The sequence below is a fragment of the Hylobates moloch genome, unplaced genomic scaffold (assembly GCF_009828535.3).
Source record: "Hylobates moloch isolate HMO894 unplaced genomic scaffold, HMol_V3 SCAFFOLD_10, whole genome shotgun sequence".
Classification (NCBI taxonomy): domain Eukaryota; kingdom Metazoa; phylum Chordata; class Mammalia; order Primates; family Hylobatidae; genus Hylobates; species Hylobates moloch.
In genome coordinates, this window is record NW_026652285.1 from 17,046,250 (window position 1) to 17,070,223 (window position 23,974).

Consider the following 23,974-nt stretch of genomic DNA (forward strand, 5'->3'; position numbering starts at 1 on the left):
TTTTTTTTTTTTTTGTGGGTGGGGACGGAGTTTAACTCTTGTCGCCCAGGATGGAGTGCAATGGCGCTATCTCAGCTCACTGCAACTTCCACCTCCCACGTTCAAGTGATTTTCCTGCCTCAGCTTCCTGAGTAGCTGGGATTACAGGTGTGCACCACCATGCCCAGCTAACTTTTGTATTTTTAGTAGAAATGGGGTTTCACCATGTTGTTTCACCAGGTTGGTCTCAAACTCCTGACCTCAGGTGATCCACCCACCTCGGCTTCCCAAAGTGCTGGGATTACAGGTGTGAGCCACCGCACCTGGCCTCTTTCATTAGTTTTTAAAAGGTGGTTTAGTTTTGGGAAGGGCTATTATCATTTAAACTATAAACTAAATTTCTCCCAAAGTTTGCTTGGCCCATACCCAGGAATGACCAAGGGCAGTCTGGAGGTTAAAGGTAAAATGGAGTTGGTTAGATCACATCTATTTCACTGTCATAATTTTCTCACCATTATAATTTTGGCAAAGGTGGTTTCAAGCCCAGTCTGGGCAACATAGCAAGACCCTCATCTCTAAAAATAAGATAAATAAATAAAAATATTTCCATCATCACAAAGTTCTATTGGACAGGGCTGCTCTAGGCTAGACAACCCAGGTTTGAATCAGACTGCATTAGCATCCAAACTGCTAATGCATTTCCCTGGGTCTCAGTGTCCTCATCTACAAAATGGGATAATAAAAGTTCCCATCTCATAAAGTTATTATAGGGATTAATTCTGATAAAGCACTTAGAGTGTTGCTGGGCATGTGGTAAATGTATACTCAGTAAACAGCAGCATTCAATATTTTTATTCATAGAGCCCTTCATGGTTCACTAGATCCTAGAATGTGAGAACTGGCAGGGACCCATTTTACTGACGAAAATATGGAAACTCAGGTTGTGGAAGTGATTTGTGCTGAGGGACCTGGCTTGTCAGGGGTGGGACGAGGAGAGCATGGCCTGACTCCTAGCTGGTGCCCACTACCTCCACCCATGCTCCCTCCATGTGACAATGAGACCCCAGCTCTGGAGATGCCAAAGCCCACAGTTACCCCTGTCCCCAACCAGGATGGTTAAGGAGGCAGTGGGGTCTCTGTCCCTGGAGGTATGCCCACAAATAATAGACAGCTCCAGATTGGAGGGTTCACTCTTCCCAGTAGTTGGGCTAGATGTCCCAGCCCCAACCTGAGTCCCAACCCTGCCCCAAGTTTGCTGTGTGACTTGGGAAAACCCTCTGGACTTGGTTTCTTCTTGGGTAAGTGTGGGAGGGATGAGATGCTCACAAAGGCTACAAGGCTTAGGTTCTGGGAACCAGCCACTGCCCCACTTGGAGCCTGGCCAAGAGGAAGTGCCCCCGTTCATATCTGCAATCCAAATTTGACTGGACTGCAGGGGTTGACCAAGAAAGAGAGGGTGGTGAGAAGCTGTGATGGGGATGATCAGTGGCAGGGGCAGAGAGGGTAGTCTGGGGCAATGGGGATCCACCAGCTTGTGCCAGCAGACACTCCCCATCAACTGCCAGTTGGGGCTGTGATGGGGCACTGCCAAGGGCTGGCTGCCCATCTTCTCCCTGCAGGACCCGCTCCTGCCCACCTTGCTGGCCAAGGGCTAGGCACTTTGGGGAGGAGGTTGCCTTCTGATTGTGCAGAGAGGCAGAATCGGGGCTTGGAAACAGTGTGCCCTGAGCCCACCCTTCACTATGCCTAGCACCAGGTAGAGAAATGGGAAGAGAGATACCCACTGCTGGATCCTTGCCCAGGGACACAAGCCATTCATGTGTTAGGAGCCCACTAGGAAGTGCCTCCGGGAGGTCAAGAGAAGGGCCAGGCAAGGATGGCTCTCCAGAGGAGGATAAGAACTGACCCATGAAGGATGGGGAGGGTTTGCAGAGACAAAGGAGTAGAGAAGCCAATGGCAAGGAGACAGAATCGCGTGAGCAAATGGGGCCAAAACGGGGAAGGCGCCTGTTCTGACAATGAGAAGGTCCTTTTGAGTGTATCTCTGTGTCCAGCCCAACAATTGCCCCTCCAGGACACAACCAGAACACGCTTCCCCATCATCCAAGCTGCAGGGCTCCTGGCACGAGTGCCCTAGGATAGTGGTGTCCAGCTTGGTGGGGAGATAGGAGGCCCCAGGTGCTACAGCCGAAAGCCAGCAAGAGCAGTAGACAGCTGAGCTATGGGGCTGTCCAGCTTTGGGTTCCAGTCTGAGGCTCTGCCATCATTAGCTGCGTGACCTTGGACAAGTTAATAACCACTCTGGGCCTCAGTGTCTTCATCTCTTGGGATAATGTCCCAAAGCTCCCTGGAGCAAGGGGAGAATGAGAAATTACATATGAGGGCACTGAGGGCATGGTCAGCACACAGTGGGCACAGAGTAAGTGAACGGCAGCTCTTACCAGCCCCAGTTTCCTCGCTACAGACCACAGGAGACAGAATGTGTCCATTCTGGCTCAGCCATAGCTTCTGGGTGACCTTGGAGGAGCCACATCCCTGCTTAGGGCCTTGGTTTCCTCATCTGTCTCGTGGGGGTTATATTGCTTTCCCTGTCAATACAAGCAGATGGATAGCAGCAAACCTGCCTCAGGTGCTGGACGCTGTGGGGGTAATTATTTCAGTAGTGCATGGAATTGGAAGCCTCTAGAACTAGGCCTCAGATCCCAGCGGCCCTATATAGCCCTGCCAGCCTCTAGCTGGGGCCTCACAGTACAGAGGGCAGGGCTGGGCCCATGGAATTGTCACTGTAAGGAGGGACTCTGGCTCTGGGGGGCCCAAGCACTCTCAGCTCCCTCAGGTTCTCGGATAATAGGGGTCTGCAGGGACCAGGCCCTCACTAATCCCCTATTAAAACTTGAAAGGGGCCAGGGAACTTCCAGAATAAACTCATTAACTTTTATGGGATAATAAATGGATCCCATTAAATTCTCATTGTCCCCGTGCTGGGCCAGCTTAACCTCTGGAACGAGAGGAGTGGGCCCCCTGCCCGCCCTGTCCCTCAGGCTCCCCCTTGTACCCACACACTGTCATGCCCTCCCCCAAAGCTGACAGTTGGTGCTGCCATGAGGCGGGGATCAGGCCTGAACTTGTCCCAGAACTTTGGCTCCCGTGCCTGCCCACCTCGGAGGGCCAGAGGCTTGGGGAATGCCTGGCACCTCTTCAGGGGCTGCCAGAGTGACAGGCAGTGCCGCCTGCCCTTCCAGAGGCTTCGGTGGGTGACAGTATACGTCTGTCCATAGATGAGCCCTCCCCAAACCCAGCATGTTTTCACTCCACAGATGAGCAGACAGAGGCTTGAGTGGGCAGCCCCCGCCCAGGTCACACAGCTAGTGTCACATCGATTTGGGATTGGAACCCAAGGCTTTCTGGCTGACTGGTACAGAAAGATCTGCAGAAACAGCAGCGCTGAAGGGGCAGGCCAGCTGGCCCTGAGGTGGCATCACTGCCTGGTTCAGCGGTTCCCCCAGGCTGGGGCACTGCGTAATGACTCCGGCTCCACCGCACACCACCACTGTGAACCTCCCCTCCTGCAGGGCCGGGGGCTGCATTCTCCAAGTGGGCTGGGTCCAGGAAACACCCCTCCCCTCCCCGCGGGCCATCCCTGGTGGAGACGGCCCAGGAACTTCCCCGCGCCTGCCGCCCCCAGCCCTGGCATGGCCCCGCCGCCGCCTGGGCCCTCCCCCCGCATTAGCTCTTAAGCTATGCAAATAGACATCGGAGGGAGCCCTGTTTAAAGTATTTAGACGAAATGAAAAAAGGCCTGGGCCTCACTGAGCCTCGGTTTCCCCATCTATAAGACAGAGGCCATAACACCTACCTAGCTGGACACTAGAAAAGGCCCCAGTCCTTAAGGCTTCCCCTAAACACAGGCTGGGCCCCACCCCCCATCCCGATCCAGATCTGGTGGGGCTGGGGCGCAGGGGGCCTCCGCTCCACCCTCACCCAGCTGGGCCCTGGGAAGTGGGGTGGGGTAAGCAGTCCTCCCAGGGAGTCCCAGGCTGGGGTTGGGAGGAAGGGGCCTCCAATCCCAAGAGGGGCCGTAGCGGGGCGGTGCGGGCAGGGAGGCGGGAGCGGGAGAGAATCCACCGGGGAGGCATCCTGAATGGCTCATTAGTGCCGATGAAAGCCTTTTTTCATTTCGTCTAAATACTTTAAACAGGGCTCCCTCCGATGTCTATTTGCATAGCTTAAGAGCTAATGCGGGGGGAGGACCCAGGCGGCGGCGGGGCCATGCCAGGGCTGGGGGCGGCAGGCGCGGGGAAGTTCCTGGGCCATCTCCACCAGGGATGGCCCGCGGGGAGGGGAGGGGTGTTTCCTGGACCCAGCCCACTTGGAGAATGCAGCCCCCGGCCCTGCAGGAGGGGAGGACTGAGCAACTGCATAGTGCATCCTGTGTTCTGACAACAGGTGGGCCTGGCAAGTGGGGGACGATCTTGCTGCGGCCCACCGCTGTGTCCCCCACGGACATGCAGGGCCTTGAAGGTGGCCGCCCTTTGCATGGTGCAGTATTGTCCTTGTTTTATGGATGAGGTCTTTGACATCCTCAGGGTCACACATGCTGCCACCCAACATGGAACATGGGTAGTCCCCCGGAGAAGAGAGAGCCCTACCTGCCAGGGGCCAGCCCCTTCCTACTCTAGAAGCCTGCCTCAGTGTTCCCCTGACAGGGGCTGCCTAACCTCTGACTGTGGCCTTCTCCCTCAGCCTTCAGAACTCTGCTATTCAGAGCATGCAGATTCCCACAAAACCCTTCCAAAGTGCCCATTTTATAGCTGAGGAGGTGAAGGCTCTGAGAGGCAAGTTGCCAGGTTCACATGACTTTTAAGTGGCAGAACTGACACTTGAACCCAGGTCTGTGTGGCTCTGTGCCCTGGCCCCGCACAGCAGTGTTGTTGGGTCTCCGGTTTGGGTTTGAGGCTCAGATGTGCTTCAGGCACAGGGTGGGGGCTTCCCTGGGTCCCAGCCAGAAGGCTTCCTGAGGGCCTGCTCAACCAGGGCCCAACCCAAGTCCCAATGCCAGAAGCTGTGGCCCCAGACTTTTAAATGGCGTGGTATCTTCGACGAGTCCGTGCCTCTCCCTGGACTTAGTTTCTTCAACTGGCTGGAGTGTTCTCTGCTGTGTAGCTCCGGTCTGCCCCTCCCACGAGGCAGGTGGGTACGTGGAAAGAGCTAGGGCTTTGAAGCCAAATCATCGTAGGTTTAAATCCCAGCTGCATCACTGCGAGACTTCAGGTGAGTCCTTGCTTCAGCTCTCTAGGCTTCAGGTCTTTGTAAAATGGAAATACAATTCCCATCTCCCAGAGGGGCAGCATCCATTAAATGATACAAGGTCTGGGAAGGGCCCGACAGAGTAGTGCCTGATGAGACTGGGCATCGGAGCCCCTGACACCTTCTGCTGTCCCCTGTATCATACTCTCCCTTTGTCAGTCCCTGCACCCCTGAATTCAGTCAGCCCAGGCAGAGAGAAGCCCCTATCCACTGGCCACAATCCTGGGAAACTAGGGGGCAGGTCTCAGGGCCTCAGGCCTCCAACAGAGTCAACCGGGGGGTCTGGAGATGCCCTCTCCCCAGAAATGGCTTGTCTCCCAGAGGTTATCTTACCCTCTCTGACAGTGGGTGGCACCCGCTGGGACCAAGTGGCAGCTGATTTTGGAATCAATTTGCTCGTTTGATATGCTATCTCGATCCCAGAGAGCACAATCAGTGCAAGCGACAGTGACGGGAGGTGCCCATTAGTGCTGCTCCATTGCTCAGCACCCACCTGGCAGCCAGCGGGAAGAGCTGTGCCTGCCCTGGTCACTTCCTGAATTAGAGGATCTCTGTGCACTCCCTCTCCCAGGAAGAGTCACACAGGTACCTACTCTGAGAGCCAAGGGCCACATCTCTTGTTGGGTACTCTGGAAAGGGGCCACATAAACAATGCCCGGATCCAGGGGGCTCCAATCTATGTGATTAGAAAAGCCCCCCTTCCTTGTGCCATGCTAGAATCAGTCTCAGCGTACCTGGCAAAGCCTGTGTGACATCTGGGGAGTGGGCAAAAAGAGGAGCCCTGTTCTGGCATGTCACGGGCACTGCCTGGACCTTCCGTAACTGATTCAGATGAAAGACAGGCACTGGTGGACCATCTGCTCTGGGGGGTATTGGCCTGGCTGGACATCTAGATTGGACGGTGTTGTCAGTGGCTGGCACACAATGCCAAGACACAGATGGGCTGCTTTAGTGGGCATCTCAGGAGATAGCGGTTGGTCCTGGTTTCTCAGGGCTGTGGGGTGCCCAAGCTTCTCTGACCCAGAAGAATGGAGAGCCCTCCAACCTGTACCCACCTCCCCCACCCAATTTCCTCCCTCCTCCCATTTGTCTGACACATCAGAGCTGCTATGGTCTCCTGAACAGAACGTAGGCCATCTGCTGCTTCCTCACGCCTGCCAATCCGTGGAGTGGGTGTGAGCCTCTGGAATGACAGCCCCACCACCAGACGTGCGGAGGAAGCGACCTTCTCCTTGCAAACTCTGTGATCTCACCCCGGCTGTGTTTCCCTTCAAGTCCTCGTGCAGCCATTTTGAGAGCTGTAAGGATCAGAAATATCCTCCCAGGCTTCTCAGAGCTGGCAAAATTCTGTATGAGCTGAATCTGGAGCCAGCATTCATTGACCTTTTCTTGGCAGTTAAGGATCTGGGGAGCCGAATGGGCCACAAGCAGAATATGCATCATCTCTCCAGCTATATGGTTGAATAAGTCAACATAATCAATAGCAGAGCAATCTGTACCTCGGACCAGAGATAGCAAATCAGTTTCATCCCCCAGAGCCAATCTCATTGATGGTAGTGGCTGCCTGGATAACATTGTGAGAGGGAAGTTGCTAAGGCCCATGTGGCCTTAGCAAGAAATAACCAAAATTGATTAGCAATGCCTGCCATGGATTAGGGGGTTGGTGGGTAGCATGCTAGATTTCCATTCTACACCTGTTTTTGACCCTGCCCTAGATGGAACCTGATTAGTGTCACCAGAAAGATTAAGGGAACTCAGGGGGACAAATCAAATAGAGACAGGATGTAATATTATCTCAGTCAATCCTAAAAAGGAAACCCAATTTTACAGATGAGAGAACTGAGCTTCAGAGAGTTTGGGTTATTTGCCTGAGGGCACGCAGCCCTAGAGTATTGGATCTGGGATTTGAAGTTATGTCTGCCTAGCTCCAGAACTTGGCTCTTCCCACTCTACTCATATTACTGCTCTAGAAGGACCATAAAAACAGAAAAGAGTACAAAAGAAATGATTTTCTGAGAACTGAGAGAAACTACCGGGCCCCTAACAAAGAAGTCATGCACCCATGGCCGGGTGCGATGGCTCATGCTGTAATCCCTAGGAGGCTGAGGTGGGAGGATTGCTTGAGCCCAGGAGTTTGTGACCAGCCCAGACAACATAGTGAGACCCCCATCTCTACAAAAATTCTAAAAATTAGCCAGGCATGGTGGCATGCACCTGTAGTCCCAGCTACTGGAAGTGGGGGTGTGGGGAGTGTGGCTGAGGTGGGAGGATCGCTTGAACCTGGGAGGTTGAGGCTGCAGTGGAGCCATGATCGCACCACTGCATTGCAGCCCGGGCCACACAGCAAGACCCTGTCTCAAAACCAACAAACAAAAAAAGAAGTCATGCAACCATGGGGAAATCTAAAATAAAATCCCAAATATGTGACGCATTTCCTGAGGCTAATGACTAGCAGGTTCACTGAGAACAGGAAATAAACTTGAATGTCCTATCATCCCAGGCAGGAAAGACACTGTGGTGGGAGACACACTTATGCTCGCTTAAGGTTTTCATCTCAATTCAACTGGTCGTGTGACTTTGAACAAGTCACTTCCTTTCTCTGGCCTATTTCCTCACTAGTAAAATAAGGCCTCTGCTCTTCATTAAGGATAGCAAATATTTGTCATGTCAGTCTGAGGTGTCAGGTGTGACCTCGTGGAGTGCTGTGTTGAGGAGGATTCTGAGGCTGAACCTGAGAACAGTAGGAAATAGTGCACGGATGGGCTAGAAATGTCTGCCTCTGGTGCTGGAGGAGAAAGAGTATCTCATGTGCCACCCTTGAAGTATGTAATAGCACCTCACTTCCAGCTCACAAATTCTGTAGTTCCGTGATTCTCAGCAGTGAGCACACTCCTCAGGGCTCTCTGTCAAAAGAGAGCGGGCCCCCCCACTACTCGAGTTGGGCGTGATGCTGCTCTCTGGAGCAGGGGGAGAACCTCTGACCATCCCTTATTATTTCAGGACTCTCTTTAGAGGCCCCAACCGTGGGGAAAGGACAAGCCCCAGGCATCGAGGAGACAGATGGCGAGCTGACAGCAGCCCCCACACCTGAGCAGCCAGAACGAGGCGTCCACTTTGTCACAACAGCCCCCACCTTGAAGCTGCTCAACCACCACCCGCTGCTTGAGGAATTCCTACAAGAGGGGCTGGAGAAGGGAGATGAGGAGCTGAGGCCAGCACTGCCCTTCCAGCCTGACCCACCTACACCCTTCACCCCGAGTCCCCTTCCCCGCCTGGCCAACCAGGACAGCCGCCCTGTCTTTACCAGCCCCACTCCAGCCATGGCTGCAGTACCCACTCAGCCCCAGTCCAAGGAGGGACCCTGGAGTCCGGAGTCAGAGTCCCCTATGCTTCGAATCACAGCTCCCCTACCTCCAGGGCCCAGCATGGCAGTGCCCACCCTAGGCCCAGGGGAGAGAGCCAGCACTACACCCCCCAGCAGAGCCTGGACACCAACCCAAGAGGGTCCTGGAGACATGGGAAGGCCATGGGTTCCAGAGGTTGTGTCCCAGGGCGCAGGGATCGGGATCCAGGGGACCATCACCTCCTCCACAGCTTCAGGAGATGATGAGGAGACCACCACTACCACCACCATCATCACCACCACCATCACCACAGTCCAGACACCAGGTCAGCTACCTGCTGGCTTGCAGATGTGGAAATGGGGATGAGGGAGGCTGCGGGGCCCCTAAAAGCCTGTCTCTGACACTGTGCCAGCCTGCCCTGCCCTTTGACACCAAGGGCCAGCCTGCAGGAGGCGTGTGGATTGGACCCAGATAGAGCTGAGCTCAAATCCTGATTCTTCAGCCAGGTACAGTGGCTCATGCCTGTAATCCCAGCACTTTGGGAGGCTGAGGCCAGTGGATCATCTGAGGTCAGGAGTTCAAGACCCTCCTGGCCAACATGGCGAAACGCCATCTCTACTAAAAATACAAAAATGAGCCGGGCACGGTGGCGGGCACCTGTAATCCCAGCTACTCGGGAGGCTGAGGCAGGAAAATCACTCAAACCTGGGAGGCAGAGTTTGCAGTGAGCCGAGATTGTGCCATTGTACTCCAGCCTGGGCAACAGAGCGAGACTCTGTCTCAAAAAAGAAAAAATTTTGATTCTTCCAACTATAACATGACCCTAGGAATTCTACTTAACATCTCATCTCTGAGCCTCATCTGTAAAATGGCAACAAGAAAACAAACCTCTGGCTGGGCACGGTGGCTCATGCCTGTAATCCCAGCACTTTGGGAGGCCGAGGCAGGTGGATCATCTGAGGTCAGGAGTTCAAGACTAGTCTGGCCAACATGGTGAAACCCCATCTCTACTAAAAATACAAGAAATTGGCTGGGCGCGGTGGCTCATGCCTGTAATCCCAGCACTTTGGGAGGCTGAGGCGGGTCGATCATGAGGTCAGGAGATCGAGACTATCCTGGCTAACACGGTGAAACCCCACCTCTACTAAAAAATACAAAAAATTAGCCAGGCATAGTGGGGGGCACCTGTAGTCCCAGCTACTCAGGAGGCTGAGGCAGAAGAATGGCGTGAACCCGGGAGGCAGAGCTTGCAGTGAGCCGAGATCACGTCACCGCACGCCAGCCTGGGCGACAGAGCGAGACTCTGTCTCAAAAAAAAAAAAAAAAAAAAAAAAAAAAATTAGCCAGGCATGGTGGTGTACACCTGTAATCCTAGCTACTCGGGAAGCTGAGCAGAATAGCTTGAACCCAGGAGGCAGAGGTTGCAGTGAGCTGAGATCACGCCATTGCACTCCAGCCTGGGCAACAAGAGTGAAACTCTGTCTCAAAAAAAAAAAAAGAAAAGAAAAAAGAAAACAAACCTCACTGAGCTACTGTGAAAACTGAGATAAGATTGCACATGTTAGGGGGCCGAGCGCAGTGGCTCACGCCTGTAATCCCAGCACTTTGGGAGGCCGATGCGGGCGGATCACGAGGTCAGGAGATCGAGACCATCTTGGCTAACATGGTGAAACCCCATCTCTACTAAAAATACAAAAAAAAAAAAAGATTGCACATGGTAGGTGCCTAATAAAAGGTGGTCCCCTTCCTTCAACAGGAGACTAGACATCACAAGAGATGGTCTTCACCACACACACACACACACACACACACACACACAGAGTTCAGCCTTAGTTGGACCACTTCACCAGAGCTGGCACTAGCTTTGTGTCTCCTCCTGCCTCCCAGGCCCTTGTAGCTGGAATTTCTCAGGCCCAGAGGGCTCTCTGGACTCCCCTACAGACCTCAGCTCCCCCACTGACGTTGGCCTGGACTGCTTCTTCTACATCTCTGTCTACCCTGGCTATGGCGTGGAAATCAAGGTGAGTGATCTGGATCTGGCAAGGGCAAAGCTGGGGCGGGTGTATTCTCTTTCTTCAGAGAGGCACATGCTATGAGAGGATGTGGGGATGATTAGGGGCATCAATTGTGGGGCGTCGCCTAAGGCCAGGGCTGGGAGATGGGCCTAAAACATGGTTGGATTCTATCCCGTGTGCCTGACAATGGCCCAGGCCAAGAGGGGCTGTGGGAGGTGGCTCTAGCCTTGGATGGGCAGGGGATTGGGTGAGTATAAACCCTACATCTGAATCTATGGGCTAAGCAGAGAACACAGGGTTGCCTCGTTGGGCCTGAGAGTGTCATGGAGCTTCATTCATTCATTCATTCATTCATTCAGCAAATCCTCTCTGAGCAGTTCCTCTGGGTCAGGTTCTGTGCTGGGTTCTGGGATGCAGAGGTGGGGGAAGACAGACCTGACCACAACATCAGAGAGGTGATCAGCTGACAGGAAAGTCAAATCTACAGCCCAGCCTCCTGTCCTTAGCCTCCCTGGGTTATCTCATCCCTCCGTTAGGATTAAGACTTTCTCTTAATCCCAAGGCCCAAGGCTACAGGTCCTCACAGGTGTCCCACAGTCTCCTCAACCTCCACAAACCCAAATCTTCCTTTTGTTCCCCCAAAGCCACTCCTGTCCAGGTCAGAAACCTGGAGCAGAACCACCACAGTGCAATGTGGATGGTGTCCCTTGATGTGCAACATGGGGTCACCTTAGCCCTTCCCTGTCCCTCTTCCTCCAGTCCCATCAATTCATCCCCAAATTCTGTCACCATGACACTCCCCTCTAAATATCTCTGCTTCTCTCCCTCCGTCCCCACAACCACACGTGGTTTAGACCCCACCATCCCTCCCCTGATGATGCAGTAGCTGCCTCACTGGTCACCGCGCCCACAATTGCTCCCTACTCTACCCATCTCCACCTCCATTGCAGTCATTTTTCTCAAATCAATCCTGCCCCCTACACCTCTCTAAGGGCTCCTGAATCAAGGTCTGTCTCTCTGGGTCCACCCCTAGACACTTCGTCCCTTGTTCTTTACCCCCACTTTGCACTAAACAGCTTGCAGCTAACTGAATGGGCCAAACCTTCTTTCCCAAGTCCCAACTGCACATGCTGATCCCTCTGCTTGGAAGAGTCATCCCATGATGCCTTCCCTTAGGACTCGGCCCTGGCATCACCCTCTCTGGGAATTCCCTCAGATCCCCAAAGCCTGGGGCATCCCCCATCTTAGCTCTTAGCAGTCTGCCTTCCATCTAACTGTTTACAGCTGTCCACCTCCCCAGCTAGACTGTGAGCTCCTTAAGGGGTGCCTTGTAGTGCAGAGCCCAGAATGGGTACTCCATGCGCTGACTGAATGATCGGACAAAGGAATGGAGGAAGGAAGGGATGTGGTGACATCTGACTTGAATCTTGGAGACTGACCAGGGGTGGGCAAGAGAGGCATTCAGCCCGGTTGAGGGAATCTGGCAGGGTGCTGAGAAGTGTGTCCTGCTCCCTGCTCCCTGCCTTCTGTTCTGCTTCCCGCCCATTCCAATTCCTGCATGTCCCTGGATTGGGACCTGGAGCCGTCTAGACCTATCCTGGGGCAGTGCCTCCAGCCCTCCCCTCTGGGGATATCAGGTCCAGGTCTCTGAATCAGACCCTGTCAGGGGGACCCTCTCCTACCCCTGTGGGGCCGCTCCCCTTCTTCCTACAACTGTTTCCTCCTACTCTGCCAAGCCCTGTGCCCCTCACTCTGGGCTGACTGGGAGGGTAATTAAGAACAGCCACCCCACCTCAAGCCATTAGCACTCAGCACCGCTTAATTAAGGTAATTAATGTAAAATCATCACCTAATGAGAGGTGGCACCGGCTGTGGCTCACTGGGTGGAAGGCACCAGCTGCAGGTGTGGGAAAGGGGGTGGGAGGGCGCAGATGCCAGGCTGAGTGCCCCCCTGCAGGCCTGGGAGGCTCTGTCTGCCCCCCCAAGCCTACCACCCCTACTGAAGCCCACTGGATAAGGCTGAGCCCAGCCCTGGTACCCTCCACAATGGAGCAAGATGCTGGCCCTGCCGCCCGCTCTCTGGCCCAGGCACAACCCCCGTGCTGGATGCCCACCCCCTCACATAAGCCCCGTGTCTGTTGTCTGGTGCTGCCACATTTTTTTTCTTTTATCAGAATGCAAAAGCCGTTACCAGGCAACCTTGAGATGAAGACCTGCCACAGCCTGGATTGCTGTCAGGAAATGTGGCAGATGCTGGCCCCACCCTCCACCTCGGTACCATGGGGGCAGGGTCCTTGGGGACACTGTCGGCCCGGATGGCCTGAGATAGTCTGAAGTCATGGAGGGGAGGTGGGCACAGGGTGGCCAGAGCGGGGTCAGCACCCAGTTTGGGGAAGGAGCAAGAGAAAGAATCAGCCAGAACTAAGCAGGATTTAAGGTTCTTCTCCCAGGGCCAGTTCTGGCAACCTCCACCCCCACCCAGGCCACTTGGGACCTGAAGAATTTCTGACACTACCCACCAATACCCACTGGAGAGTTGGAAAAACCGAGGCCCAGGCAAGAAAAGGGATTTGCCAAAAGTCGGTCAGTTAATTACTAACTAATTAGTTTTGTTGAGTGGATTTGTTCCACAAGCATACATTGAGAATTTGCTATGTGCCACGCTCTGCGCTGGGCACTGGGGACACAGACCTTCATGATTAGTAGGGAAGACAGAAATCATAAACAATGACCACGGAATGCCCAGTGCTGGCAGGGATGGGGATGGGAAGCACAGGACGGGCATACTCCACCAGCCTGGGGGTCAGGGAAGGCTTGTAGGATGAGAAGCCAGCAGCCAAGTCTGGCCTGGGCAGCAGCAGGTGCGGCAGGCCTGGCCCTTGAAGGCTGCCCTGGCTGTTTTGGAAAGGTGGCTTTGTTGTGTAGGGGCAGCGGGTAAGGGTAAGGGCTTCCAGATCACACTCCTGCCAGATGCTCAGCCCAAGAGCAGCGTCCTTCTGCCCAGGCTGACAGTTGTGTCAGGCCATGCTGGACACTGGGGGTGGGATGGGTGGGCAGCTGGAAGGCCTACAGAGCTCCCCATGGCTCCTCAGGCTTGGGGAGAAGGGACTGCCTGTGGCTTCCCTCCATCATGGAGAATTCTCCACCCGCCCGTCTATGAATTCACTGGGATCACTCAGGGCACATAGGTGGGACAAAGTCTGGGCAAGAAGATTGACGGGAGCCATGGAGGAGAGGACTGGCTTAGGGACCCACAAATCATACCCCTGAGCAAAGCAGCCAGACACCATGCTGGGCCCCTAGCATGAGACCACAGCCCTTGCCTAAAGTCTGGGGCCTCGAGAAAGACCCTCTCAATTCCCTTTTTTTTTGGAGGACCAGCCTCAGGGGTACCAGAATCCCTAAAAGCCCTACTCTCCATGGCTTGGACCACAGCCTCTCATAACCTGCTTCATCTCCTGCCTCCCACCTCCTTTGATGGTGCTGCAGTTATTGATGCCCTCTGAGGCTGAAGGTCTGAGCCATCCACAGGGAGGAGGCCAGGTCAGGCCCTCTGTGATCCAAGGAGGCTTGCCTGCTTCATCTGGGGATCAGGCATTGGGCTAGGCTCTTTCTTGAGCGGTCCAGAGAAGACCCTTCAGGATGGATGGGCATGAGCCTCATGGCCCATGTGGGTCCCGGCCCCTCCCCAGGCAGTCAGTCTCCCCCTGAGGGCTCCAGGCCTTTCCGGGCCTGGTGCCTGCCTCTCTCTGCACTTGGCATTCCAAGAGCCTTCCCACTGCCAGCCTCCATCTTGGCTTGGCTGCTCTCTGTACCATCTGGAGCCTGGGCACAGCTGCCCACAGTCCCTGCCCTGGTGCCCCAGGTGGCTCTGTTGGCACACAGCTCACCCATGCCAGGCCAGCTGACAGTTTGATAGCCAGAATACCCTGGCCTTCTAAGTCGTGTCAAGACCAGCACTGATGTGGGCATGGGATAGGGGGTCAGTTGGGTGGAATTTCTGGACAACTTTATATTTCCTGGCTCTAGGCAGGCTTATCTAAGAGGGATGACAGGATGCAGGCAGGTCTAGCCCCATGGATTTTGGCCACTCTCCTCATCCCTGAAACAGATCTTACCCCATAAGGTTTTCTGGATAAGTGCCAATTCAGAAGGGCACAGAGGCTGTCTGGTAAGACTGAGGTTTCAGTGTTGGCTCTGCAGCCCACCTCTCTGTGACTGAGCTAAACCCCTGGCCTTCTCTGTGCCTCAGTTTACCTCTCTATAAAGGGAGATTGAACCAGATGATGCACCAGGCTCCTCCTAGCCAGTCCCTTTGAGTGTGGCTCCTTCTCTGGGGTCAGCAAGCTCCCTCATAGGCCTGACTGAGCAGGGGCACCTCAGGTTCCTGGCTCTGCTGTTTGCTTCCTGGCAGCTGCAGAGCCTGGGCCAGGGAGAGGGTGGCTCCAAGGTACAGTGCCTCCCAGGCAGAGCCCTGGCAGACCTGAGGGAAAAGTAAGTTCATAGCCAGCTATCATTTCTGCTGCAAATGCCAAGGTTTTACCAGGGTGTGGCCCACATCTCTCCATTAAATGGAAAGATGACTGCTAGTGCTGTGCCCCTCTGTGCTAAAACCCTTACTGGCAGGATCTAACCAAATTCTTACAAACCCATGAAGTAGGTAAACTATCCCCATTTCACAGGCAAAACTGGGGCTCGGAGCGGTCATATGACTTGCCTAAGGCCCCTCAACTGGTCAGTGATGGAGCCGAGATTCAATCCAAGACTCAAAAGCCCCTGTTCTTCCCTTGGCCCAGGAGACAGGCCTGTCTGTGGCACGAGGCAAATCCAAAGTGGGAGACCCAGGCGGATACCGGTACCTGTCAGGATCTGCCCCAGATGCCCTTTCCCAGTCAGCCCTGCCTGATTCTGGAGGACATCCACTTGGAATTCTCCCAGTTCTGGGGAGGGCCTGGGGTTGCCAGGCACACAAGACAGGGCACTGGACCGGGAATAATGAGTCCTGGCCTCGAGTCCTGGCTTTGTCTTGGACTCACTGTGTGACCAAAGAGGATCTCTTAACCTCCCTGATTACAAGGTTCCCTTATCTATAAAGTGCAGGAAAAGAGCCTGCCCTGCCTCCCTTATTGAGGCTTTATGAGAGCTGAAGAGATAATGGATGTGAAAACTGCGGAAGTTCTTATGGGAAAATTGTGATTATCCTATGGTTGCTGTGAGGGAGCACAGGTATGTGAGGGCATGCACGTGTTAGGACACGTTTGAGGGGGCTGTGTGTGTCTAAGTGGGCCTGTGTCTGAGTACACACAGGTGATGGTGACCAAGAGAGCCTAGGAGACCTATAGCCAGCATCTGGGGGTGGGGATCGCACACAAGAGTCATCTTTGAGCTCATCTGCCTACGCCGGGTTGTACTGGTGCAAATGAGTACAAAAACTGTAGTGCCATCTCGTCTGTGGGTTATGCCATTAGGGGACATGCTGGAGGCCTGACTCACAGCTTCTATGGGGACAGACAGGCCAGATGAGGCTGATGAGCTAGAGGGTGGCAGAAGACAACCTGAATCCTTCCACCTCCCACCCTGGAAAGGGCCAGCCTCTCAAAGTGGCTATATTTCTTCCTTGAGCTGACCCCATGGTCTGCTGGAAGCAGGGCAGTGTTAGACAGCCCAGGGTCCTGGAGGAATTGTCCTCAGCTCCCTCTGCTTCTGTCTTCCCCCTGCCTGGCCCCCAGGTCCCCTCCTGTCACTGGCTATGGGTATGGAAGACAGCCCTCAAGAAGAGAGCTGACATTTCAATCTGTCTCCCAGACTCTACAGATGCCTGCAAATTGCATCAAGACTTCATCACCCCTCCTGTCCGACACCCAGCCCTGTCTGGCCTCTGTCAGCCTGGCCCTCAAACAAGTGACAAATTACATTCCAGCCACTGCAGCAGGCCCGCAAGAGGGTGCTTGAAACCCAGGGGACCATAGCTGCACAGACAGCCTCTGGTTGAGAACAGAGAGGCTTCTGGATAGGAGCCACTTCATTCCACACTCTCATCCCAACCCTCACCACCAGACTGGGCCGGGAGCCAGGCCAGCTTGAAAGGGCCATGCCTCCCCTGGACCAGAGGGGGCCAGAGGTCTCAGTCTCAGTTTTCCCAGCTTTACAGACTGCTAGGAGCAAGGGTGGCTGGTGGGAACTCAAATCCCAACATCTTAAAAAAGCCAGGCCAAGCCAAGACCCACCTCCTTGCTAAACCTGGGGGGGCTGGAGCTTGGGAATAAAGATGTCTAGATGTTATTTCTACAGAAGATGCTCCCGTGAAGTTGGGAGGATAGGGAGCTTCCTTGTCTCAGCAAGGCAAGACTGCTTAACCCCTATGTGACCTTTTGCAAGTTCCTTAGCCTCTCTGAGCCTCTGTTACTTGTGGGTATTTTACCACCTATCTTATAGAATCGTGGTGAGGATGAAAAGCACCTAGTACAAGGCTTGACACACTCTATGATGGCAATTGTTGTTACTCTGTCGCTACAGCTTCTCTCTGGTCCCAAAGCAGCAAGATCAGGAACAAGAAGCTAGAGGTCAAGCCAGAGGTATATGGGGAACTAGGAAGAAAACACAAATTAATTTCTAGTAATACTTCTCTGCCTTTGCTTTCGTGGTAATTTCCCTGTAGTGAGCATCTTCCCTTCCTCCTTCTCCCAGTGCTCCTCTCTTCAAGGCACTCTGAGACCCACCTGCTTCAGGCGCTTTCCCTGAGCCTCTGAGCCCTTCGCTCTCCCCCCGAGGATTCCTGCTGCCTGCATTCAGTGCCACTTAAGGCGGAATTATATGCTGCCTGGCATCTCTCGATAATTACAGATTCCACGTGTGTGAGTCTTGTTTTCCCAACTCTAGAATCACAGAATCTCCAAGTTTGAAGGGACCTCATCCAGCCTCCGCCTGCTGCAGGAATTCCCTGAGGAATGTCCCCAGCAGATGGTCAGGCAGCCTCCGCCCAAACGTGCCTGGGTGGGGAGTTTCTCACAGACAGGAGACGCCTCGGCCTCCAGCACCCTGCCTTGAGCCTTCTCTTCAGCCCAAAGACCCACCAGGTCTTTCCTCTCAGGCAGGGGTAGGGACCTCTCCCTGCCCAGCTGCCCCTTCTGGAGTCCCCAGGGCACATCTCTTCTCAGCACCCAGTCTGAGGGGCCCTGAGCCTCACAGCAGCCATCTCTTTGGACCTGGCTGGGCTCAGCATCCTCTATGCTTCTCAGCTCACAGGTATCTGATGGGAAATGTCCCTCCAGCAGCCCACACATTTACTCTTTCCACACGTCTTTGTTGAGACTGGCCAGTGAAGAGGGCACTGTGACCCAACATGCCACCGTTGGCTTTAACAGCAAGATGGGCAGGAGCCAGTGGGGAGAGTCTGAAACAGAAGGACTGCCTGGCCTAGCCTGGGAGGCAGAGGATGCAGCCCTGAGATCTGAAAAGATGACCAGCTTCACCAGGACAGGAAGAAGGGAAGGCATTGCCCCCGCAGAGTCCCATACGTGGATGCCCAGGGGGTGGAAGTGAGGGGTGGTCTGCGGCTGCAGTGCACGTTAATGAGGGCCGCAGAGACACTGGCACCAAATGTGAGCTGGGCAGTTTGGACCTTTTCCTCTGGGCAATCTGAAATCAGCAGGAGGTGAGTTGGGGATGGGAAGTGTGAGACAGACAGAAAGCCATTCTCAAGAGAAAAATAATGGGCAGGAGGTAATTAGGACCAGGACAGTAACAAAAGGATAGAGAGGAGGAACCCATTGGAGTATTTGGGAAATAAGACTGGGAAAGATTTGGTGACTCACTGATGCCATCCCAGGTGGTCAAACCTTGAAACCCTGCTTCAGAGCAACACGGTAGGAACCTTGAGCCCATGTAGATCAGTGCTTTTGAGTTGCCCGAGGATCCTGTTAAAATGCAGAGTATGCTTTAGTGGGTCTGAGGTGGGGTCTGAGATTCTGTATTTCTTTTTTTTTGAAATGGAGTTTCGCTTTTGTTGTCCAGGCTGGAGTGCAATGGCGCGATCTCGGCTCACCGCAACCTCCGCCTCCCAGGTTAAAGCGATTCTCCTGCCTCAGCCGCTTGAGTAGCTGGGATTACAGGCATGCGCCACCATGCCCGGCTAATTTTTGTATTTTTAGTAGAGACGGGGTTTCTCCATGTTGGTCAGGCTGGTCTTGAAATCCTGACCTCAGGTGATCCACCCGCCTCGGCCTCCCAAAGTGCTGGGATTACAGGCGTGAGCCACAGCGCCCAGCCAAGATTCTGCATTTCTTACAAGTTCCCAGGTGAGGCTGATGCTGCTGGTCCAGGAACCACATTTTAAGTAGCAGAGAACTCCACTAGTTCATTTTATAAAATGAGGAAACCGAAGTTCAAATAGCAGCATATTTGTCCAAGATCACATGGTTAGGATGAGGTCCCAGATCTCTGGGCTCCCAACCAGTCCAGTGTTCCTTCTATCAAGCCATGCTGCTAATTTCCCTCTGGGCAGAGTCCGTCCTCGTCCAATCCTTGTTTGCCTGAATGGAGGCATGGAGCCCAGAAAGATGCTCAAGGGACTGAGGGCCTGAAGATCAGCGTGGTAGCAGAGGAGACTGTGACAGCCAGGGGAAAGGATCAGAGAAAGAGGCTCAGAAAAAAGAGAGAATCATGATTGACATGCGGAGGGGCGTGGTATAAGGCCCAGCTGACAGTCAGCAGGGGCCAAGTTGGGCAGGGCCTTGAGGGCTAAGCAAGGAGTTTGGACTACATAATATCGGCTTCACAGACTCAATGGGGAGCCACTGGAGGACTTAAACAAGAAGCACCATGATCAGCAACAGATCTAAGACTGTCAGCTGGCTATAGTTCAGAAAACACTGCTGTAGAGGGAGGAGTGGGTTAAGCCCTACAGGCAGGAAGGCTGGCCAGGAGGCCGCTGCGGTGATCTAGGTGCATAGTAACGGCGATAAGCTGGGGAATGGCAGTGGGGATGAAGAATAATGAACAGATTTGAGATCCAGTTGACAGGACTGAATGACTGACTAGGTATGAGGGAGGAGGCAAGATGCCAGTTTCTGATTTGGACACCCAGGGAGATAGTGAGATCATTCCCAGGGGAACTGCTGGCTGGGGGAAGACAGTCACCTAGCATGAGGCAGGCTGGGTGTGAAGCATCCAACAAGGATGTCCAGGGGAAGCTGGGCGCATGGATCTGATATTTAAGACCTCATACTGCTGACCAGGGCCTCGGACACCATCTGGTTCAATACACCTACTCCATCCCTACTTTACAGATGAGAAAACAGAGCCAGGGAGGGGAAGGACAGGAAGCAGCTGGTGTATCTGAAAAGCTTGGAGACAGAAAGTTGTGTTTACAAACCCCAGTTCTGCCAAGAATCTCTATGTGACCTTGGATAATTTACTTAATCTCTGAACTTCTGGTCCTATCTCACACTGAGATGAGCAACTCCTGCACTGCTGAAGTGCCCAGCTCAGAGCCTGGGGGCTCCGACGCTCAAGGAGCATTGAGGATTGATCTGCCCGGGGCCTGCAGGATCCTGAGGGCAGCAGGATCCAGGCAGCAGGAAGAAGTCTGACTACTTCGCTTTTCTCTCTCTACTCCACCGGCAGGTCCAGAATATCAGCCTCCGGGAAGGGGAGACAGTGACTGTGGAAGGCCTGGGGGGGCCTGACCCACTGCCCCTGGCCAACCAGTCTTTCCTGCTTCGGGGCCAAGTCATCCGCAGCCCCACCCACCAAGCGGCCCTGAGGTTCCAGAGCCTCCCGCCACCGGCTGGCCCTGGCACCTTCCATTTCCATTACCAAGGTAAGGCCTGGGTAGTTGAAGGCGGAACCAGCCCAGACTCGCTGCCCTCCTTGCCAGGGAGTGGGGATCTCTGTGAAATTACATCCTAGAGGGAAGCAGCAGAGAGGGGCTAGTGACACATAGCACAAATGTCCAGTGAAGCTCTGGACAATTGGAGGTAAGTATCGCGTATCTGAAACCTCCAGGATCTTCTCTCTTCCACCCACCACCCTGCAGAGAGCTGGTCTTGACTCAGGATCAGGTAGCCTCTAGGTGTGCCCGTTGTCCCTCATTCATTCATTCAGCAAACTTTTCCTAGGCACCTGCTCTTTGCCAGGCTTGTGCTGGACACTGGCAATGTCAGGATGCACCAAGGTCCTTGTCCTCAAGGAGTTCTTTCTCAGGAGGAGGCAGACACTTAAACAGGCAATAATAGAAGCCCTCCCCAAATGCAAGAGGGTGAAGGTCAAAGGGATCTGACAATGACCATCTGGAGGTCTTAGCCGCCAGACTTCCCTTCCTGAACTGCCTCACCCACCTTGACCTGGCCCATGCCCCAATCAGCTCAGAACACCTTTGGAAATAAGGGGAGCAGCATGATGTAATGAAAAAAATCACAGACTCAGGCAATGGGCAGATCTGTGTTTGAATCTCCTTACTGGCTGTTGACCTTGGACAGGTCATTTGACCTCTCTGACCCTTCTGCTGTAATATGAAACCAAAACACCTACCCCACAAAGTCATGGTTAGGATTAAGCAAAATGGTACATGTCAAGTGCTTAGCACATGCTCCATTAAGGAAACCAGTATTATATGACTGGCAGGATGGGAAAGGGAGGAAAAGCGGCTCAGGACTTTGCCGCTCTCTCGGCTGTGTCCCTTCTACCCATCCCCCTCTCTGAGCACAAAGTCAGCTTGATCCTTCACTAGTTGAGACTAGGGAGAACTAATAGGGAAATAATTGGTGTGAACGATCAAGGGATTGTCTTGCATTGTCATGGACCACTTCTGCGGCCCTGCAGGGGGCCACAGCCGGGCAGAAGAGCCAGCACTCTGGAGATGGGGCTGCTTGGAACCCCACCTAAGGAGCACTCACCCCACCCTCACCCCTCCACCCAAACTAAGGGAGCAGTCTGGCATAGCAGCAGGGAGCCTAGAAGTGGATGGGGCTGTAGAGTGGCTTGGCAGAGGCAAGGGGCCAGCTGAGGCAAGGGTGAAACGTCTAGGCGGCCCAGCTAGCCTCCCTAATGGCTCATCAATCCTCCCTGGCAGCAGGCATAATTTCACGCCATGATAACCTTCTCTCTTGCTGCAAATTCCTTTGCACAAAACTCCAGACCTCCTCTCTGTTGGGCCAGACAAAGGTGGCTGAATGGCAGTGAGCTGGAGGCCCAGCAAGGGGGAGCAACCTCCAAGGAAGGGCTGGAAGAGCTGGCCTGGTCCTGCCTCCTTCTCAGCTCCCAGAAGCCCTCCCTCGTCAGCCCAGTTTTTGTCAATGATCAGCTCTTGCCTTAATGAGTGTAATTCCCCTAATTATAGGCTGTAATTAGCCCTGATCCCAGAGATGGGAACAGGAGGAGCGTGTGCTCACACGTGAATCTCCGTGGGCTAGAGAAAGAGGGTGCCAGAAGAGGGGGTGAGGGGCCTAGTACCCCCACCTGTGCTGGAGCTGTCCAAGCTGATGTTGGAGGTCACAAGGATGAGCCCTCACAAGGGCCTTATCGCAGGACCAAGTTCCAACTCCCCTCCTACAGCCTCAGGCATGGTGGGGAGGCAGACAGCCCTGACAGACATCCCCCTCCTCCATCCTCAGCATTCCTGGCACTGGACTTGGCTCCAGAAACAGACTCCAGTGAGAAAATAACTCAACAGATTGCAGTGGTGCAGGCTCCCCGGGAACGGTTGTCATGGCAACAGGAGGAAGCTCATCCTGGGAAGAGATACTTTAACTACTATGGAGTCTGGGGGCTTCATTGTCTGCCCCCAGCCTCCTACCGTCACCCCATTCCAGCCCAGTTTCCTCATCTGTGAAATGAGGGCCCTCCCTTACTAGAGTGGTGATAAGAACTCAAAGGGGAAGATGTAAGGGGAAATGCTGGGCCTGAACCTGGCTCATGGTCTAGACCCCACTAGGCGTCAGTTAACCTCTTAGCCTCCTCCACTCTGGGCGTGGTGCCCCACACCCCTTTCCCCATCCCATCCTGGCCTGGGATCTCTCCCCAGGTCACTGTGAGTGGCTGCCCTGGACAACCACCCAGAGCAGGCTTGTCTGTTACTCTCAGGTTTCTCCAACCCCTGAACCCAAGTTTCTACTTCAAATGGGGAAGCAGGTGGGGTGGTGGTGGAAAGCAAGAAGGCTTCAGAGCCCAGGAGCTTCCAGTTCCTGGTCTAGTACTTCCTTGCTGTGTGATGAGGGCACAGGGTCTCTCTGAACCTGTTCTCCTCATCTGAAAATGGGCTAATAGCCCCTGCCTTGCCTGCCTTTCTCCCAAGCATATTGTAGACATCAAGAAAGAGGAGTGTGAAGGCATTTTAGAATCTGGAAAGTACATGCAGATGTGAGGTGCTATTATTAATCAAGATTACAAACAATAACAGCAGGCTGATGTCTTAGGCATTTGTTCAGGAACTGCACATATGTCTTCTCACTTAACCTCCACAACCTTGGATGTAATACTGAAAATGGGTGGATAAATGAGGCAACTGAGGCACAGAGAATTTAGGTAACTTGCCCATGGTGGCACAGCACGTAGGGAAGAAGCCTGCATTCAAACCCAGGCAGTCTGACCCAGAGCTCACCTGCTAAGCACTGCCCTGTACTGCCTGCCAAGCACAACTAGCCACTTACTGACCATTCTCTCCAGAGCCCCGTGAGAGACAGAAGAGGAGGAATTCTCCTCCTACTTTCACAGACATAATAACAGGACAGATGAAAGTCATAAAACTCAAATCTCTGGACCCTGGTCTGCCCAGAGACAGCCCCTTTTTCTTTTTCTTTCTAATGGGGGGAAGAAAGAGGGCCCATTTTTCTATTCACACAAAGGCACCCAGGAACAGAGGCCTTGCATGGACCTCTCCTCCCATTTACCTGACACCATCAGTGGGGCTGCCCCCTACCCCAAGACCCAAGTTCTTCAGTCTAGACAGTCCTCACTTTTCCTACCACCCCAAGGGTTATCAGGCTCTGTAGTACAAGCCTCTCAGCCTCTCCTTGACCCCTCCAGGCCTTTGCACTCACCTCTTAGACGAAAGCCAGGATCTTCGCTTTTTTTGAGAAAGAGTCTCGCTCTGTCACCCACGCTGGAGTGCAGTAGCACAATCTCCACTCACTGCAACCTCTGCCTCCCGGGCTCAAGCGATTCTCCTGCCTCAGCCTCCCAAGTAACTGAGACTACAGGTGCGTGCCACCATGCCCAGATCTTTTTTTTTTTTTTTTTGTATTTTTAGTATAGATGGGGTTTTACCATGTTAGCTGGTCTTAAACTCCTGATTTTGTGATTCACCTGCCTCGGCCTCCCAAAGTGCTGGGA

The 23,974-nt window shown here is 53.8% G+C and overlaps 2 protein-coding genes across 4 annotated transcripts in view; one reads left to right on the forward strand and one right to left on the reverse strand.

The window, feature by feature from the left end:
- The window catches only part of PIPOX (pipecolic acid and sarcosine oxidase), a 105,723-nt gene that overhangs the window by 67,817 nt on the left and 13,932 nt on the right, over positions 1-23,974 (reverse strand). The gene's annotated exons all lie outside the window — the stretch shown is intronic.
- Positions 1-23,974, forward strand: part of SEZ6 (seizure related 6 homolog) — a 51,256-nt gene that overhangs the window by 16,012 nt on the left and 11,270 nt on the right. For 2 of the 3 annotated variants that reach the window (XM_032163154.2, XM_032163155.2), the window contains exons 2-4: positions 8,287-8,955; positions 10,518-10,651; positions 20,270-20,465. In XM_032163154.2, coding sequence (XP_032019045.1) covers positions 8,287-8,955; positions 10,518-10,651; positions 20,270-20,465 — 999 coding nt within the window. Of the gene's footprint in view, positions 1-8,286; positions 8,956-10,517; positions 10,652-12,819; positions 12,920-20,269; positions 20,466-23,974 lie in introns of those variants that run through there. The other variant, XM_058445979.1, reaches the window with a different exon arrangement.